At 37.5% G+C, this 20,323-nt stretch overlaps 1 protein-coding gene across 1 annotated transcript in view; it reads left to right on the plus strand.

Moving 5' to 3' along the window:
- The window catches only part of Cd2ap (CD2 associated protein), a 64,087-nt gene extending 50,349 nt beyond the window's left edge, over positions 1-13,738 (plus strand). The window contains exons 12-18 of the mRNA XM_051204346.1: positions 956-1,118; positions 1,455-1,597; positions 7,850-7,962; positions 8,665-8,766; positions 11,022-11,197; positions 11,695-11,758; positions 13,399-13,738. Coding sequence (XP_051060303.1) covers positions 956-1,118; positions 1,455-1,597; positions 7,850-7,962; positions 8,665-8,766; positions 11,022-11,197; positions 11,695-11,758; positions 13,399-13,440 — 803 coding nt within the window. The 3' untranslated portion in view covers positions 13,441-13,738. The remainder of the gene's footprint in view (positions 1-955; positions 1,119-1,454; positions 1,598-7,849; positions 7,963-8,664; positions 8,767-11,021; positions 11,198-11,694; positions 11,759-13,398) is intronic.
- The last annotated feature ends 6,585 nt before the right edge of the window (positions 13,739-20,323 follow it).

The raw sequence follows: 20,323 nt of genomic DNA on the forward strand, positions 1-20,323 counted from the left end.
CAAAACAAAACAACAGACTTTTGTCTTGCATAATGATCAGTACTTTAACAGATTGCTATTTTTCATAAGCTCTAAGGGGGTAATTACATACATGATAGAATAGAGGCTGTAACACTTAAGTGTTTGCCTGCATGTATGTGTACCATATGCATGCCTGGTACCAAGGAGGCCACAAGGGGGCATTAGATCCCTGGAACTGGAGTCACAGACAGTGAGTTATTATGTGGGTTTTGGGAACTGAACCTGGGTCCTATGCAAGAGCAGCCAGTGACATTAACTTGCTGAGTCTTCTCTCCACCCCCAATGCTTTATATGAAACTTGTAATTTTAAAGGAGGTGCAGTGTCTTGTGATACTGGTTCAAGTTTAATATTCACTAGTTTCTGACTAAGGAAATTTCATAAAATTATTTGTGGACTTGTATACACATTATTTTTGAAGGTAAATAGTTGGTGTTGGTCCTGAGTTTATTATTTTTTAATGGTGCCTCTTACACTCACTACTGCATGGATCCTAACCGTGTAAGCACAGATGTTTTATTAAGTATTTTTGTGCTTAGTAATTGAAAAATAGGAAGTGAATATGGTATATGTAGGACCATGAGTGCTTGGTGCCTTTTTTTTTGCTGGTGAAGTTGTTTTTAATGAATGTGGCATAGAATAATTCATAATACTGTTACTTAAGCATTTTTTTAATCAAATAAGAAATAGCTATTTCATTAAAATAGCATTACCACTCCTAGTAGAAAGCAAAAGTTCCTGAAAGAATAACAAAAAGCAAGTGTTATTTGTAACCAGGTTTTTAATGAGTTCTGGCTCCACTGGGTAATTTTTTTAAGGTGCAACCTTCAAACAGTGTGTGTTTATACACATAGAGTGTGAAGGTTAATAATGATTTCTACCTCCAAAAAAACCTGGATAGTTTTGATTGTTAATAAATATTTTTTTAATCGTCAGATGAAAAATCACTGCAGGAACAGAAACCTAAACCAGCTGCTCCTCAAGTCCCACCCAAAAAGCCCACTCCACCTACCAAAGCCAATAATTTATTGCGGTCTCCTGGAACAGTATACCCAAAGCGGCCAGACAAGCCAGTTCTTCCTCCACCTCCAACAGCCAAGTAAGCTTTAACCCTACTTTAAGTTAGATGTTGATCACCTCGCTTTGACCTGAAGTATCTGTTTTCCACATACTTATTTCTTTGTAGACTATTAATTCTTTAAATGTTAATCTAATATTCAGAGTAAATAAATTCACTTAAACTGTTTTTTTGCATTTCTGATTTTGTTGTGATCAGTCTTAGGACAAGAAGCTGGTGTTTATGCATAGCTTTATAGAACAGATGGAAATTAGTATTATTTTACACAGAATCTTTAATGCTTTTCATTCACTATCTAAAAGTTCTATTTTACCTTCAGGTAATTTTTACATGTTTTTTTTTTTTTTCTCATTTCAGAATTAATGGAGAAGTTTCTACAATTTCTTCAAAGATTGAAACTGAGCCAGCATCAAAACCAAAGCTAGATACTGAACAGTTGCCAGTTAGGCCAAAATCAGTAGACTTTGATGCCTTTGTAGTCAGAAACTTTAAAGAAGCAGGTAAGCTGGAATGGACAAGATACTATATATGCAACTTACAGAAAGAAAGAATGGCAACTAGTTGACATGGGCTTAAAATTTAGTAGCCAGAGTAGAAAAATGAGGATGTTAGGTGGACAAAATATAGTTCTGCCTGAGTAAAGATTTCTTACTGGTGAGAAAGAAATGACCAAGATTGGCATGCTTTGTTCTTCATTATGCCCTTGTAATGACCATATCTCCTGAATTACTCAGGGTTGAGTAACATTTTTATTTTAAAAATTTGAAATCCAAGAGCCAGTTAAATGGCTCAATTTTTGTGAGCATTGGCTGCTCCAAAGAACCTGGGTTCTCTGGCAGCTCATAACTGTCTGTAACTCCAGGTGACCCAGAGCCCTCTTCTGGCCACCATCTGTACCTGCATGCATGCTTTTTACAAAACATGATAACTAGGATGACATAGACTTTCAGTGCTAGCAATACTTTGTATTTTATAAAACAAAAAATTTTTACCTTCATCGGGAGAAATTTTTGTTATCTGCAAGAAAATATTATCAATTGGCTTCACTTTTGCTAAATAGTATTTCTTAAGATTTAGGACTTTTTGCCATCTTGTATTGTACATATATACATACATACATCTTCTTGGCTCTTTATGTAATTGGAAAGTAGAAAATTGGAAGCACAAACATCTTGGTGAAATCTATCCAATAAGAGCATTAGGTAGTCATTACTTTATGATAATGGATATTATTTTGTATAATATTTTGCATTCCTTTTTAGTTTCCTACATTTTTAGAGGACTTTTTCCATATATGTTCTTTTTAAATTTTTACTGTAGCCCCAGGAAATAGATGTCATTTTCCCCCCACTTTATATGTAAACAGTGCAGACACACTAATGTGGATATCATGAGTGAGAGATCGCTGAAGTCCTTGCATGTAGATAAATGCTGATGTTCTTCAGAAAATCTTAGGGGCATAGTAGTCTTTTTGGCTTCATTTCTAACATTTTATATTTACATGTAAGCTTAAATGGTAATTACACAGACTTTTTTGTCATGGTTTTATAAAATATGCTATTGAATTTAAATATTTTAAAATATAATCTGTTTTTCTTTTGTCTTTTCACTTTATCACTGCAAAGGCTCATCTTATTTAAATATTTTGTAAATCCCTTTGTCATATTTACACACTTCCTTCTCTGGATGGTGTTACATTCATTACCAAATATTTGGGAATTAAGATGCTGATTATAGCTTAGAAAAGTTCACTAAAATATATTCTTTGTGTTTTATTTGTTAAAATTGCCCTTATTTCCTACTAAATAAAAAATGGAAAAATGATTTAAAATACCCAATATTTTTATAGACTTTAGTAGTAAAATGATAGAATTGTCACAACTCATATTTCTATGTTCACTCAGAATATGGCCAGAAATGTTTTCAGAAGTAATAGTTGAAGAAAATTCAGCTATTTATACAAATTTAATACTTTAACTAAAAGCGTCTGTTGGTATTATCTTTCAGTTGCCCCAGGTTTTGTGACCTTTTATCACGAGTCTTAAATTTGATGTCTACTTTTGGGGATTTAAGGTTTTTTTTTTTAATGTTGTATTACTTTTAAATATCTGTTCTATTTGGTTTTTAGGTAGTAGACGCTTTAAAACACTTTAGGTGAAATAAGCTTTTGCTTTTTTTAAAGACTTGTTTTTATTATTTCCAGTTGCATATATGTCTGTGTGTGTGTCAGTGTGTACATGCATATGTGCATTTGGGTTCCTATGGAGATGAGACACATTAGATCCCCATGGAGCTGAAGTTATAGGTAGTTTGTGAGCCACCTCATGGGGTCTTCTCCAAGAACAGTGTGCACCATATATTTTGCTGATTGAGACAAAGTAACTCTGGCTGTCTTGTAACTTGCTATATAGACCAAGTTGCATAGCTGGCCCAGACCTCTCTGGCCTTGCCATCAGAGTGCTGGGGATAAAGGCATGTGCCGTCATGAGCCGCCATGAGTTTGGGTTGAGTACGGCCTTGTGTTTGGTGTTAGGCTAGAACCTAGTTTGTAAGTCTCAGAAAATGTAAAATAGGGTTTGGAAAGATGGCTCAGTGGTTAAGAGAGAGAATACTGCTCTTGCAGAGGACCTGAGTTCAGTTCCCAGCATGCACACTGGGCAGCTCCCAACTTCCTGTAGCTCCAGATCCTAGGGATAGGAAACCCTTTTCTGGTCTCCCTGAGCACCTGTATTCATATGCACAGCACCCACACACAGACACATTCATGTAAAACATACATGAAAACTTGACTGACAGGTAGAAACCACCCTGACTTTGGTGTTCAAACTTTGGTTATTGTTTATTAGGTAGGTTTATTCCCGGGATCATTTTTCTTCCTATACACTGGATGTGGAGGATACTGTGAATGTTTTGTTTCTTTAGTCCCTCCACCTTTTAAAATCCATCTCATTCTATTTCTGCTTTGATCTATGAAGGACTTAATTTCCTTATCTCATTTCCACAATTTCCTGTTTACAGAGCTACAGATAAACATTGATGTATATATTGTAAATGCAGATGCTTTTAAAAATGTAAGAATTTTTAAAAATACAAGTAAGTCATTCCTACAATATTAGTTTCTTGAATTTTTCTTTTTTATTTTAATTATATGAAATAATTTCAGTTCTGTCACCAGTATGGTCATAATATAGCAGTGCTATAAATTGTAGAGCTGTCAGGACCCATGCTTTAATTTCTTTCTCTTTTTCAAATGCTTCATCAAAAATTAGTTTTAAGGAAAATCTCATTGCTATTACCAATTAATTATCAGTTAAAAGTCACGTGTCTAAAATGACATTTTTTTTTAAAGGAAGCGAAGTATTTTTCAAATTAGTTTTAGGACAGTTGATCGAAAATTTACGATAGGCAGTGGTGGTTCACGCCTTTAATCCCAGCACTTGGGAAGCAGAGGCAGGCAGATCTCTGTGAGCTTGAGGTCCCCTGATCTATGAAGTGCGTTCCAGGGCAGCTAGGGCTACACAGTGAAACAGTGACTCGGAAAACAAACACACACACAAAGTGAAAAAGAAAGAAATGATTTACTAGTAGCATTGTGATTACATTAAGAGCATATGAAGTGTCCTTTGATAAAGCATTTTGTGTCTTGATTATTTTTTCCCTTTGATAAATTCTTTTAAAATTACATGGAAATTTTTATATAAAGCTATATATTTGCTATCAAAGCATTCCATGACATTGATGAATAAATTATTCTTTTTCTTAACTTTATAGATGATTTACTTTTCTTTGAATTGCTTTTTTAGTATTTATTTATTCATGTATTTCTTTCAGGAATAATTTATGATGCAGCTTTTCAAATAAGGCTACTATTAAGTTGTAAACATATACAGTAAGATTTGTAGCCAAGTTAGGAACAAAACAGTGTTCCTGTCCCTAGTAATCATTATTTTGCTTAGTTGTGGAGAGCTAGCATTAAGAGAGAGAGAGTTCAAAGATTGTGTTGAATCAGATTTATAATGAAGAATTTAAAACATACTATTTGCTATTGGCATATTTTTATTTTTACAGTGTCGTAAAATTAAAATCACTTTTATCACTGTAATGCACCAAACACTAGAATGTGACTAAAGGATGGTGTCATTTTAGTACTTTAGTTACAACTATCTTATGAGATGTTAGAATGTTGATTTATACCCTTGGCCTTTTACAGTAATAAGCTGTCCATTTAGAAGCTGTCTTGGTATTGTTCAGTGAGTAATACAATGTGGCTTAAAAAATCTTATTGTATATTGAAATTAATAGTAATTGAAATTTTCCTTTTGAAAGACAAAGGAATAGATCTAAAATAAGTACACATTTTGTGTAAGTTCAGATAACCTTGTTTGCTAGACATTGAAATGCTTCTATTCATCTACAACTGTTCTTTTTTTCCTGCTTTGTAAAATAATTTTTTTGGTTTAGTCTTTTTTCTAGACCTTCCTATCCTTGACTTTTCTTTCCAGATTTTGTTTCCTAGCCTGTTTGCCATGTTCCCTCCCTTCTTACGTGTCAGGAAATTGTCCTACCCTTCTCCATTTTGGTAAGATAACAATTTATAAAAGAAATCAAAGTAGTATATTCAATATAAGTAGGTGGTGCACATCAGTCTTCTTTGTAATTTTGCTAAAAGTGTACATGTTTGTCTATTCTAACCCTTTTGGTTTTCCATTTTAAAATAAATTGAAGTTCATTTTTAAAAACCTTCTCTCTTAATTCTAATTTAAAATACTCTTTTGATAATACATCTCCAAAAAAGTTGGCAGCCATACAAATCCGATTTTCTCTCACAATTGGTATATCACTTGGCTCTTAAAATCTGTCCATGTCTTCCTTAGAACATACAGAAGTGTAAGTGGCTGTCAGAGTGACAGGTGCGATTGTAAGAGTTGATGCCTTTATACCATTTTGACAGTGTAAATCTATTGTTGATTGATCTTAGATCATTTATAAAGGGTTAGGTTATCATAAATCCAAAATGTGTGCTGTTCTGTTTTACTTGATGTCTTAAATGGAGAACCTGAGAGAGTTTTAGAATTGCAAAGTTGTCTTGGTTTTATAACCCTAAATTGGACATATGAAGGCATTTTATATGAGTATGCTGTACCTTGTAAACCTCTGTTAAAAAAAATCTACCCTTTCTATTTCATTTTTCTTTAATTTCCTTATTTTTGTTTTAATTCTTTTTTCTCTCTACAAGTTGCTTAAATATGCATTTTAAAATTATTTCTTTGGTCAGAATGATAGGGTTTTTCTTTTCAGAGTTGTCCCATAGGCCGCTAGTGCACATTTATCAGTTTAACATACTTTTATGCCAATTATTTTAATATATTTATAAGCAGAATGAGGTATACTTAACATTTAAAACAAACCTTTTAAATTATGTAATTCATTTTCCACTAATGTTGCTTTTTTCTTCCTATGGTTTGCAATGTTTTATAATTAAAATTATCAAAAGACCAGAAAATTAAACTGATTTTTTTTTTTTTAATTTATAGCATCTGTTTTGATGTATTTCTCCAAGGTAGAACACAAAAAGTAATCTATAAAAAAAAAAAAAATGTAACAGTCAGCCAGTATTTCCAGTAATATGGTGCTCATTTCCAAAGTGCTGACTCTCTTTACCTTGCATTCTCCATCTCTTAAATGAAAATCTGTAAGTTACTTTGAATATAAAGTTTGATTAATTAAACTTTTGAGGTTGACAATGATGTTTAGGTCATTTATAAAGAAATAACAGATCAGTGAATTTGGACATGTGTGTGATAAGCTTTACAACTGTCAGATAAATGGTAATGAACCAGATAAGTCTCCTGGAAGATTGGGATATTTTGGCTGTGGTTGATATTCCTAGTGTCTTATCTAAACTCCCGGAAATTAGACTGACTTGGATAGTATCAGGAATTTACAAAAGATTCAGTGCCATGTGTTGACATTTGGACTTTAGAGTAATCACAACTTGTTTAAGGTTTTCTGGTTACTCTAGAACATTCCAGGCAGTGCATACCATTGTTTGAAGGGTATGTTACCATACATGTCTTATATGCCCTTAAACCCAAATTATTTGGTCGGGTATCAACTAGCCTTTGATTGATTGATTGATTGATGGCAGAGAAACAAGTTCTTGATCTATGTAGCATCTATACTTGGTATCTTATTTACCTTAGATTTAAAACTACCTTATGATTCTTATGTCTAAGTTTTGAGTCCTGACTGTAACATCTGTATATGTTCATGCAACTCAATCATGACTTTACTATGTTGAGAATACATAGAAAGCAACAGGTACAGTTAGTCAGATACAGTTTAGTCTTTCAAATTTGGTATTAGTTCACAGTGTGAAGTTTAAAATGTTGAACATATAAAATTTCTCTAAGTTGTAATTAATTGAGAATTTAAATAGATTTTTAAAAATCTGAGAACCTCAAATACAGCTCATGGTACAGAATTCTTCCTATAAGATCATTTTGTTAAACCTGTTGGAAACAGTTCTTACATGGTTAACAAGGTCTTACTATATGTTGAAAGATTGATTTTTTTTTTTTTAAGTGCATGGGTGTTGTTTTCCAAATGCATATATAAAGCACTGAACAGTTTATGAGCTTTTCTACTTAGTGGTGACTTTTAATTCATAGTGTAAGAAACCAGAAATAACAATTTTTACCTTTTAGAAGTAACAACTCTCTTAGTTGCTAATACTTCTTTTTATTCTCTAGATACTGTAAATTTTGATGACATAGCTTCCTCAGAGAACTTACTACATCTCACTGCAAATAGACCCAAGATGCCTGGAAGAAGGTTGCCTGGCCGCTTCAATGGCGGACATTCTGTGAGTCTCCCTTACTTTAGAAAACATAAAGATGAACAAAGTGCTAAGTCCTCTTTAAGATGAGGATGAATGGGTGATAGCCACATCTAATTTACAAAGTCTGGAAGAGAGCTTTATGATTGTTAATTTAAGAAAATTCAGGAAAAGAGGTATGTCCAGTTCTGTAAGTTCTTGCATGAAAGATTGCAGAATCAGAAAATAGAGTTGTGTTGGGATTGCCGTCCAGAGCAGAGCCAACAGGGAGCAGGGCCTGTGCTGTGCTCTTCAGTCAGTACAGCAGGGTCAGTGAGGAGAACTGAGCATCAGATCCAGACCAGGGAAGGGGCGCTTTCCCCCATCGCTTGGGACGTCCTCCTCTTGTAGTATATCGTCTCACAGCTGAGCAACTTCTTTTCATGCTATTTGTGGTTTGGAATGCAAACCTACTTCAGTGTTATTGTATTAGTTCATCAGCTCCGTCTTCCTTTAAAATTACCTCAGTGGAAAACAGGTTTGCTTCTGTGAGGAAAGCTGGTTTTGTACTTCAGATATGCAGAAGTGCTGTGCAGTCTCAAGTCACATGACATCTTGTCCACAGCTGTGAGCAATGGGGACAGCAGCAGCTAAGTGGTGGGAATGTTGCTGCTGTTATGCACATGCTTATTAAAGTTTCCTTTTAATAAAATCCATGTCTTGATTTTGTTTTTAATGTTAAACATGTAGCCAACTCAAAGCCCAGAGAAAACCTTGAAGTTACCAAAAGAAGAAGATAGTGGCAGCCTAAAGTTGTTGGAGCTCAAAAAGGATGCGAGCTACTTGTCAAAGGTAGAGCCACTATGCCCTAATGATTGCTTAATTTTTTAAAGATATGTTGTACCCATCAGAGAATTGATAGTTTCCTTTTAGAAAGATTTTTTTCTCTTCTGTGGAGAAATAAAGTAATTCTTGCTTTAGTCGTTTCAGCTCTTTCAATAATAGAAGCACTTACATTATTTTAAAGAATGCACTTTGTTTCATATTTCCAAGGCATAAGTCTGTACATTGTTTCATTATCTTATTGAACATATACTTTGGAATTAGTTCACATAAGATAATTTGGGGGTGGGGCCTGTTTTGTTTGTTTTGAGATAGGGTCTCTCTCTGTGGCCCTGGCTGGTCTGTGCCTTCATATGTTTCCCAGACTCTCTCAAGCTTGTGTTGATCTTCCTGCCTCAACCTCCATAGGCATGTGTAACCACGCTCAACTCCCATAAAACTTCAGCCTAATTACTTGTGAGGGTGAGCGGTTGGAAGTCACGATTTGTTTACTCGCTCTTTAGTTTGGACCCTGGCACTCTCTCTATCACTCTGTGTGCATTGGAACTAGTGATAGCATAGATGAACCCATGGTGATGTTACTTTTCTAAAGTTGGTCGTTTTATTAAGGACAGTTTACACGTATACTTAAGGGTAACGATTCCTCCTTTTTATTCCAGAATATTTGGTTACTTCTTAAATTTATCAAATCATCTAATCTGGTTCTCTATATTTTAACCAGTCTCTTGAAACTTTTCTAAAAGGACTGATTTTGGTGAAATCCTCAAGTAGTCTGTGAACTTAAATAATTCTTCTTAATTACTTTTAGGTGAGGCTTTGGAGAAAGAACACCTTCATATTGATTAGTTTTACTTGTAGATGCCCTACAGGGCAAACTATCCCCTAGATTAAACCATTGGGTATCTCTTTCCTTTAAACAAATAAAATCACTAGTGATTGCAGATTATTTTTTATTGATTTTCCCTCCCCCCACCTCCAAGCAGTGAATATCAAACTGCTTTTGGAACTTCAGAGTTCTACCATTTTATCTTTTGTTGTTTTTTTATTCTCTGAAAATTTCATGCAGTATATTTTTATCATATTCTCCCTCCTCTAACTCTTCCCAGACACACACACACACACACACACACACACACACACACACACACACACTCACTCATCCCTTCCCATCCAATTTCATTAGTTTTCTGTTTTAGCAAAACTCAACCCACAAGAAAACAAGGAGTCCAATTTGTGTGTTGGCGAACTACACCTGAGTGTGGGGTCTGCCCTGGAGTGTGATCAATATACACTTAACTTCACTCCACTGAAGGAAACTGATTTTCTCTCCTAGCCACTATTAATTACATGCAGCTTTCTTGCCAGGGGTGGGACTGTATGTCCATTTCCCCTTCTCTGAGTTGGAAGTTTGTCTGGCTTAAGCTTGTGCAAGTCCTGTGCATGCTACTCAGTCTCTGTGAGTTAATATTTGCCCAGCCCTGTTGTGTCCTTTGAAGTCACCTACCACGCTGGATTCTGCCTCCTGTTTTGCTTAGATCTCTGAACCATAAGAGAAGGCATGTGACATAGATGTCCCATTTAGGACTGAGAACTCCAAAGTCCCTTTTCTCTGCACATTGTCCGGTTGTGGGTCTCTGTCTTAATTATCATTTACTACAAGAAGCTTGTCTAACCTGAAGTTCTGGTTGGAACTCAGTTCAGGCTACAAGCAGTCCACATTCAGTTCAGTGGGTCCCATTTATCCCAAGGTGTAGCTGAATATCCTTTTTCCAGAATCTTGGAAAACTTTCACATATTCAATAACATATTTTTGGGCTGGGATTCAAGACTAAACATAAAATTCATTTGTTTTATATATCCCACATTTAAGTGTGCCTGCATTTGAAACAGTCTGGTGTAGAATTTTTAAGGCTAGGGATTTAAAAATTAGGAATGTTTAATGTATATATGCTCATTAATTGTTTGTATTCTTGTTGTAAAAATATTGTGACCTGGGGAATGTAGCTCAGATTGATAGCCTAGCATTCTCAAAGCCCTGGATTTAATCCCTAGTACTGTATAAACCATAACCCCAATACTTGGGAGGTAGAGGACAGTAAGATTAGAAGTTTAATGTATGAGGATTGGGAGTTATAAGCCAGCCTCTACTACATGTGGATCTGTGTTAAAAAAGGAAAACCATAAGAAAACATAATCTTCTGAATTTTAAATATATATTAAATTTGAACACAAACATAATGAGAAACCATTTTTATGTTTTTCAGCCATCTCTTTCAACACCTTCAAGTGCTTCTAAAGTAAATACATCTGCTTTCCTAAGTCCATTAGAACTCAAAGCTAAAGCAGAAGCAGATGATGGGAAAAAAAGTTCCCTGGATGAACTTAGAGCCCAAATTATTGAGTTACTATGTATTGTAGACGCATTGAGGAAGGATCATGGGTAAGTGACTTTTACTTCATCCTAAGCCTGCCCGCCAGCACATATAAAGACTTTTATGTGTTGTCAGCTGAAGCCCCAATCTCCTGCATATACAGGTGCACGTGTTTTCAAAGCATTTTCAGCAAAAAGCTTTGATTGGGAACTTGTTGCAGTGGCTCAGTTCTAGAAGATCTGTAGGCAGGAGCTCTCCAAGCACTGGTGTTACTGTCTCAAGAATCCTGAGAAAACTGTATTGGTGTTTTGGGTAGGATCCAGATCCTCATACTTGTTTCCTCAAATACTTACTGCCAGGCCTACATTAGATTGTTACAAAACGAACGGGTTCCAACCCACAAGAGATCCCCAAAGCCCTCCTGTTAACTCCGTTGTTTTTGTGGATCAAGTGCGCGTGCGCGTGTGTGTGTGTGTGTGTGTGTGGGGGGGTGTTAAAGTTCCAGTTAACATCAGTGGAAATAGACTGTTTAACTACAAAACTGAACAGTAAACTTTGCCTTTAGGAAAGAACTGGAAAAGTTACGCAAAGAATTAGAAGAAGAGAAGATCATGCGAAGTAATCTAGAGGTAATGCATTTGCAATTTTAGAAAAATGTGAGGTTTTGCTTTTTCCATCTCTCCACTGTGTGGTTGACTCGGCTACACAGTTTCCTCTCCTACCTCATGTGAACACAGCACCATTCCTTAGTAGCAATTTCCCGAGTTTCTTGTTGACTGTATAGCACGTAATTAAAAAGATTCTTTTTTCTTTCCATTTTGAGGAAAGGTCCAGGTGCTGGCCTGTGGCCCCAGCCAGTAATTGTCCTGAGTACTAACTCAGGACAGTGTGTGGAGTCCCTGGTATCCAACGGTCAAGTAGATCAATGCTGTTTTCGTAGGTCTCTGATCCCACCCTACCCTCACCACACACTTGAAGGGCAAGCACTTTGTGGCACTCATTTGCCACTGGAGAGATTATAGTATCCTGGGGACAGCTGGAAGTTACACTTAGTTTCTTTATCTTAACTTTTCCGTTTTTCTCTTGTGCTCTGCCTCTTCTGAGCCTTCTCTTCCTTGCTCACTACCTTCACCCCTCGTCTACCTTGCTTCATTACTTAGCTTCATTGTCTTGTCAGGGAATCAGAAAGTGTGTTATCTAAAGCTCCTGGCTTCAAAGGGCTACTTAGCTCCATATCCGGTGGACTTAGTTATTGCTGGGGCCTGCAAGGAGCTGTAAGGACCACTAGTCACACTGCAGAGGTGAAGCAGGGTTTAGAATGACGGTATAGCAGTCATGTTCTTATCCTCATAGCTCTCTGGGAACAGTGTATGTTGTCTTGAAGGTGCTTTGTCAGTTACCACAACTCCATTGATAACTTTCAGGTCTCTCTTGGCACCTTTGTTCTTTATATGAAAATAGTCATCCCCCTGCACCACTTCATTTAAAGACAAAGCCTTTCTTCATCATCCAGCTGCCACTTGATCTGCTCCAGTTGCTTTCACTTTTTACTTGGGGATAGCTCTCACTCTGCCTGCTAAATATGTCCCACATTTTCCATCTCAGGGTCTTTACCTTGGAATAGTTCTTTTTTTCTTCTTTTTCTTTTTTTCCTTTCCTCTATTTCTTAAGACAGGCTGGCCTTACATTCTTGCCCCTGGCCTCCCAAGTACTGTGAATACAAACATGGGACGCCACATGCAGCCCCAACCCTGTGCATTTTAGATTGTGCTTGCTGATGGCAGATCTAGGTCTCAGTCTCTTCCTCGGCTTCTGAGCATGTCACAGTTTCACCATTACCACCTCCTTAAAGGATGCTTGACTTCAGCGCCCCTGCATGCTTTCTACTTTCTCTTTCCTTTTCCCTTTAAGAGAGTTTCCCTTTCATTGTGTTTGTATGTGCGGGATGAATGCATATGTCTGGTTTTCTTCCAATACTTAACTTCTACTTAGCATTGTTGTTCTAGCTAAAAGAAATACATTACTTTTGTCTTATTTCTTGCTGTTTTGGAACTTGCATAACTATATTTTCTGCTGACAGTCATATTCAAAAGTATTATTATTATTATTATTATTATTATTATTATTTTGGCATCTGGGGAATTAGATTTTGACAAAATCAGAAGTCCAAGGCTGAAAGTGTGGTCATGTGGTACAGATAGTCTAATTTAGCTTTGCTAAAGGTATTTCATGTTGTACAATTTGTTTTGTTTTGTTTTTGTTTTTATAGGTGGAAATAGAAAAGCTGAAGAAAGCTGTTCTGTCTTCTTGAGGTTGTGTGGACCCAGTGTTCTTAATGCAGGGATCTAGGAGCAACACTATGAACTTAACTGACTTGTTAAGACAGCAAATGCGGTGTTGTGATGAAGAAATGAGAGGACATGAACTATGGTATCTATTGAAAAGTCTGGGGGGGGGTGACAAATTTTTTATATATTTTGTTTTGCCAATATGAAAAAATAAGAGGCCTTATTTCTTACTGTGCTGGGATAGCAAACATTTATGTTGTTTGCTTGAAAATACTACTGAATCTGTATAAAAAGGAATGAAAGTTCACAATAGCTTTTTTTTATTGAGACTTGTATTATTTTTAAAGAGTTCTATACTATAAATATCGTACTATCTTTACAAATAAGCTGTAAGATAAAGTATTTGAGGTGGACGGGTTAGCTTTATAGTAACTATAGTCAGTGCTTTCCTGTAATATATAAGGACATAAACTTGTATACGTACACTACATACCACACACACACACACACACACACACACACACACACACACACCCCTACCTTTAGCTTCTTACCCAGGATTACACTGTTGTGCCTGTTTGTCTGCAGTGCTGTTTGTATATTGGGTGATAAAATAGGGATTCCTAGTTACCAGGTTCCTCACCCAAGCATAATTAATCATTGATGAAAAAATACAAGTAAATTAAACTTCTAGAGTGGTCTGTAATGCTCATACTATAGGATTCATTAAAGGAAGTTAGTTAAAATATATTGGATTAAGCTTTGGGAATATAGGAGCTTTGTTCTCAATTCATGTGGCCTAAGGAATCGCAAAATGTTACGGTGGATCTTACTTGTGCCTAGATACTGCAGCACTGTGGAGTATGTAAGCACCAGCCTTATTGCTGTTTCTTATGCTCAGTCTACAGTCCTAAGTGTTACTCTCTTCCTTATATTTAGCTCATTGTTTCCTTCCCTTAATTCTCACTAATGATTATCTTAGGAAACAAAGCCTCTAAACCCAGATCTTTTCAAAATTCCAGAGTGAGGGTTCATATTGGAAAAGCTATTCTGTAAACACTTAGACTTTACAGACATAGTTTATCTAATAAAACAAATGAGCTCTTAGAGATATTTTGGACTGTTACTTATGTAAACTGTTAAAAGAGTGTTAGTATTTCACAGATAGTAACATTATAAGTTATGTAAACCAAATACAGTGGCCATACTGGAGATCATTTCAGAATGGATGCTTAGCTGTTCTTCAGCGTCACAAAGCAGCAGGTGAATGTCTTCGACCAGATCAACCACATTCGGGGTAGTATGGCTCAGACCAGGCAAACATTCAAAAATCTTGTTTTTATTTGTTAAAAATCAAAAGTTAGTTTTTAAGGCTTACTATAGTAGATGAATGAAGGTATCATGCTTCTTAAACAAGCAAACAAACCCAATACTTTTTTTTTTTTAACATTTTAATCTTAAAATAGAAAAGTCTTTTTAAAATGAGATTTCTTGTGTTGCTTCAAATAAAAGAGAACTAAAGTAGAAAGTAATAGAATTGCCAACCCAAAGTTAGACTTAACTTCTGTAGCTTTTTTGGTTGTTTGACAAAGTGTCTTAAATACCCTGGCCTGGCCTGGCCCTTGTTATGTAGCAAAGATGATTTGAAACTTCTGATGCCCCTGCCTGTCTCCCAAGTGCTAGGATGACAGACTTGCCGTTATGCCTAGCCATTTTAACCATTTCAAGCCCAAGCTCATCTAATGAGGGTTATTGATGAACAAAATTGTTCCATTTTTATCTTGAAGTGATTAGTCAAACGAATCACTTTGTTTCTTGTTAATAAATTAGTTCTTAATGACAGTTCTCAGATGAAAGTAAGCCATCTCAGAAATCATCCCCTGTTGAAATTTTCTCCACCCACACTGCTGGGTGGGAAAGGCTCCGGCAGTTCAAGCTGTGTTCTTTTCCTACTGAAGATTACATTAACAGAAAAGTAACATAAATATTCAGCAGTAGGCGAGTAACTAACGTGAGCTTTCTGGACAAATATGTACCTTATAGATGCTAATTAAAATGTAAAAAATGGGATATAATTCTAATAGAAAAACAGATAAAACTGAATTTATGTGATATAAACAGGAGTAAGGAAAATAGAAGCACAACCCCTTATGTATACCAAATCTTATGTGCAATTTGGTTCCTTTCTGAACTGTTACATATCATTCATCTGCTTAGTGATCTTGGCCTTGGCAACACATGTATTTTAATACTTGTAAGCTATTAAAAGGTGTATTGGAGTCAAGAATGGTGACAGCGTGCCTGTAACTTGGAGACTGAGGAAGGAAAATGATGAGTTTGAGGCCAGCCTGTGCTGCATAGGGACCCTGTGTCCACAAGAAAAGGTGGCGGTGGCGGTGGAGGTGGCGGTGGCGGTGGCGGCGGCGGTGGCGGTGGCCGTGTTTTGCTGTAGTTGACATACAGTCAGAATGGAGAAGTCATACTGATACTCTTGTCTCTCTGTTTCTCTGTCTCTCTTCCTCCCTCCCTCTCCATCCCTCTGCTTTTCTGCCTTTAACTAATGATTTCAGAAAAAAACAAGCAAGCTTGAACTTTATTTTAAAGGGAAGAACGATTCTTTTAAAATAGTAAATTGCCAGTATTTTCCCTTGGTGTGGGAACTTTTACTATTCCTAAAGTTAATGTCACAAAAATGATAGTAATAATAATAACTTCTATTTTGAGGTAAGTCTTCCCCACATATGAATATAAAAGACAGCATTGAATCTGTTATTGCCAAATTGCTAGTGAATGTATGGTTCAGTTTTGCTGTTCTTGAAACACAGTACTACTAAGTTTCTAATGGAATTTCAATGTTGTTTTGGTGTGTTTGTGACCACTAAGCTGGTTTCTTATTATAAAGCTGTTACCTCTGTGGAACTGTGCAGGACTTCACCAGAAAGTCTGAAGATGCCGAGAGAACAGGCCTGATTTTAACAGAGGACTTTAAAAAAAATAAAATAAAAATAAAAATAAAGAAACAACAACAACACTCCTTACTGTGATCACAGACAACAAAAACGTTTCAAGTGCTCTGTAGATTTTCGATGAATGTTTTATGCTTGCATTTAAACTTGAAATGTATGAGCAGAATGAGACAATCCTTACAATCAGAATTGATAAGTGTTACAGTTGAATGGCCTTGTCCTGTAGCAATAAAATGACCAAGTGCAATGACTTTAATAAAATCATCTTTCAAAAGTTGCTGCTATGAATATTTTTCCTGTGTAGCCTACCTTGCCTTCGGTAACTATTAATGTGTTGCAATTGATGTTTTGACTATCTAACTTCCAACCCTCCATATATATACATATGTATGTGTAAATATGTGTGTGTGTATACATACATACATACATACATATGGAATCTCAGAATAATAACTCATTTTTTATAGGTGCTGTTAAAAAAATGAAAGAAAGCATATTTTTCCCTCAAAAAGAAAAATTAGTAATAAAGAATTGTATTGCTACTTGTGTCTGTCTTCATCGGTTATTGTTTATCTTAGTTAACTTTTCTCCTGTGATTAAACACCATGACCAAGGCTGCTTACAGATGACAACATTAGGCTCATGGTTTCAGAGAGTAGAGTCCATGGCGGCAAGGCAAAAGCATGGCATAGGGACAGCTGTGCTCACATATAGATCCTCAGCAGAAGGCTGAGAGAGGCACACACTCGGGACCCTCAAAGCCCATCCTCAGGGACACACATCTTCCAACAAGGCCACATCTCCCAGCCCTTCCCAGAACAGTCCAGCAGCTGGAAGTCTCACATTCAAACATGAGCCTGTGTGTCCATCGTGTGTGTCTTTAAGGGTGTGAGAGTTATTTGTAATATTATGGCATTGTGAGTTCTGGCTGGCTGGATTTTACTAAACCATTCTGAGTAGCTGGCTCATATGAACTTACTTCGACAGTTCCTACCTCACAGGATGGGGGGAGGATTTGAGGTTCTATGGGGTGCCTTGTAGAGAGCTTGATGCAGTGCTGGGTTCCATCTCATCAGAAGCATTTTACAATGTTGGTGTGACGCAGATGAGCTGTGATCGAAGGATTTCTTCCTCTGGTTTGTAATACAGTATTCCTTTCTGAGGGTGGGGCATACCTGAAGATAGCTGCCTCCTCAGATAACACCAAAATCGATGCCAGTTGGCCTCAGGCTGGGATTTTACAGACTGGAAATAAGAGCTGTAAATGTGAGAGCTCTTTGTATGTATTCTTCTGTCTGCTGAAAGAACTAAATTCAGGAGAGCATGGAGTTGTGAGCAAGATCTAGGATTGCCATGCACAACAGTAGCTCTTGAGGCTTCAGCTGCCCATTTGGCTCCTCTAAGCACACCTCAAAGCCTTATTGATTTCTTAATTCACAAAGTCCAGATGATACAAAAGTGGCTGGGGATATCACTTAGTGGTAGATTACTTGCCATGTATTTATCTGGCTTTGGGCTTAATCTCTAGCAGCAGAAATTTTTGGCAAAACAGAAACAACCCCCCCCCCAACAAAACAAAACACCACATACCATGGCTGAAAATGGCCTCTAAGGTGGCCTTAAATGTTTGCTCAAAGACTGAGAACAGAGTATGGAAAATAACTGCTACATCATCTAAGTTAGAAATGAGTTAGTCTTCGTTTAAAATTTTCAACTTGTTTTGCTTTTGGACTGAGGATTAAAAGTCAAGGCTTCACACATTAGGGCAAGCACTGTACCACTGATAATAAAAATAAAGCATATTTTAGAAATAGTTTTAAGTTATGTGTGTGCCTGTGTAGATATGTATTAGGTAGCTTCTCACAGAAGCCATATGAGTGCATTTGATCTCCCTAAATTTGTTGTCAGTTGTGAGGGCTAGTGGAAACCACTGTAAACACATGAATGCTGAGCCATCTCTCTGGCTTCAACCCCTGCCCTTTGAGTCAGAGGCTCAGGCTGGCCTAGAGTTTGAAACCTTCCAGCTTCTCCAAGTGCTGGGATTATAGGTGTCTGCCTCCATGTTTGGATTCTGATTGCTTTCTTATGATCTGCATAAATGCGGGGCAAAACTTATACACAAAAGCTGAGCAAGGTTTGAGTCATATGTTGTCTAACTCAACTTTGTGCAGATGGCTTTTGTCTGAAGATAGACTAGATCCAGTTCTAGGAAAAAAAGCAGACACCAGCTTAACTCAAGCGACCTTTTAAGCTCAGAGAAGTTAAGCCTCTTGACCAAGGCCACCCAGCTAAGAATGGGTGAAATTCTAGGAGCTCTGAGCTCTGAGCTGGCTTTGAAGCCACTGCTCCTGGTCAGCCATGTTACTGACACCTCTCTGCGTGGATAATGAATAGGAAGGGAGGCAGAACAGAATGGGCACTCAGATTTCTTCCACTTTAGCTCTTTAGGATCCTTTCCCAACTTGGTGCACCAAATTCTTCCACTGGTAAGAGAACCTCCATAATTTATCAGGGTGGTTGGTCATGTCCTCTGCGTGGCATACTCACACATAGAGCATTAGGAAACATTCTTTATCTTGTAGTGCACATCATTGTAAACCCAAATGATTTTCATGGCTTCTCAGCAAAGATAAAATCCCAAAGTTCTGCTCAGTCTCTAGAAGGAAATTAAATGAACGCTAGGTGGCAGTCAAGGCTCAATGATTTTGTTGTCTTGTGGAAACCTTGTCTTTGACACAGTCATGGAGGGCTCCATCTACTGATTACCCAGAACTGGACACAGCCTTTTCATTCCCTCAGCCTGACCACCTCAAGCAGAAACTTAGCTGCTGGAGGCATGGGGCTGAGGGCCTTTGAATCAGACAACGTGGCTTTGAAAACTGCTTCTCAAAATTAGTAGCTTTATGTGTCCCGAAATCACTCAAATCGTATCATTTCTCTTACCATCGAGATGTACACTGTAAAAATTCCTGCTATAATTTAAAGCCATCTCTTCTTGTCATGCACTGGAGTGGAGTACAGAGGGCAAACAAAGTGCCCTGAGATTTGGGGAAAATGCTCAATACCCACAACAGCCGTAGATCTGTCTGTAGGATGCCTGTCCAGTTGCATGTTGGTGTGGAGGTGCTCTCAACCCAGGCTTCTTTTTTGATAATTTTTTAAATTTAAATTTCAAACAAGCGTGTTTTACATTTCAATCCCAGTTCCTGCACTCTCCCCTCCTCCCCTGTCCCCTCCCCCACCTCCTCCCCATCCCCTTTCTGCTCTCCAGGGAGGGTGAGGCCTTCCATGGGGGATCTTCAAAGTCTGTCCTATCATTTGGAGCAGGGCCCAGGCCCTCCCCCATGTGTCCAGGCTGAGAGAGTATCCCTTTATGTGGGATGGGCTCCCAAAGTCTATTCCTATACTAGGGATAAATACTGATCCGTTACTAGAGGCCCCATAGACTGCCCAGTCCTCCTAACTGACACCCACATTCAGGGGGTCTGGGTCAGTCCTAGCTGGTTTCCCAGCTATCAGACGAGTCCATGAGCTCCCCCTTGTTCAGGTCAGCAGTTTCTGTGGGTTTCCCTAGCCTGGTCTTGACCCGTTTGCTCATCACTCCTCCCTTTCTGCAACTGCATTCCAGGAGTTCAACCCGGGCTTCTGCACAAATTCGACTCCTTCCCCCATCTTGTCTTTGGCCTCTACCACCCTTCACTCTGCCATTCTAGGCTCTGCTTCTCTATTTTGTCCTGTAATGCACTTCTACAGCAACCAAGAGGAAATAGATCTCTTCTACAATCCCTTATTGAATAACCTCACAAGAAGATGTGCTGTACCTTCTTGGTGAATTTCTGGATAGGGCAGCTCCTGTTTTTCTGTTCCTCTCTTCTCCCAGGAACCTGCAGTAATCCATAGAGCATACTGCAGTCCAGGGAGTGTGGCTCTTGGGAACTAT

Source organism: Phodopus roborovskii, unplaced genomic scaffold (genome assembly GCF_943737965.1).
Source record: "Phodopus roborovskii unplaced genomic scaffold, PHOROB, whole genome shotgun sequence".
Lineage (NCBI taxonomy): Eukaryota > Metazoa > Chordata > Mammalia > Rodentia > Cricetidae > Phodopus > Phodopus roborovskii.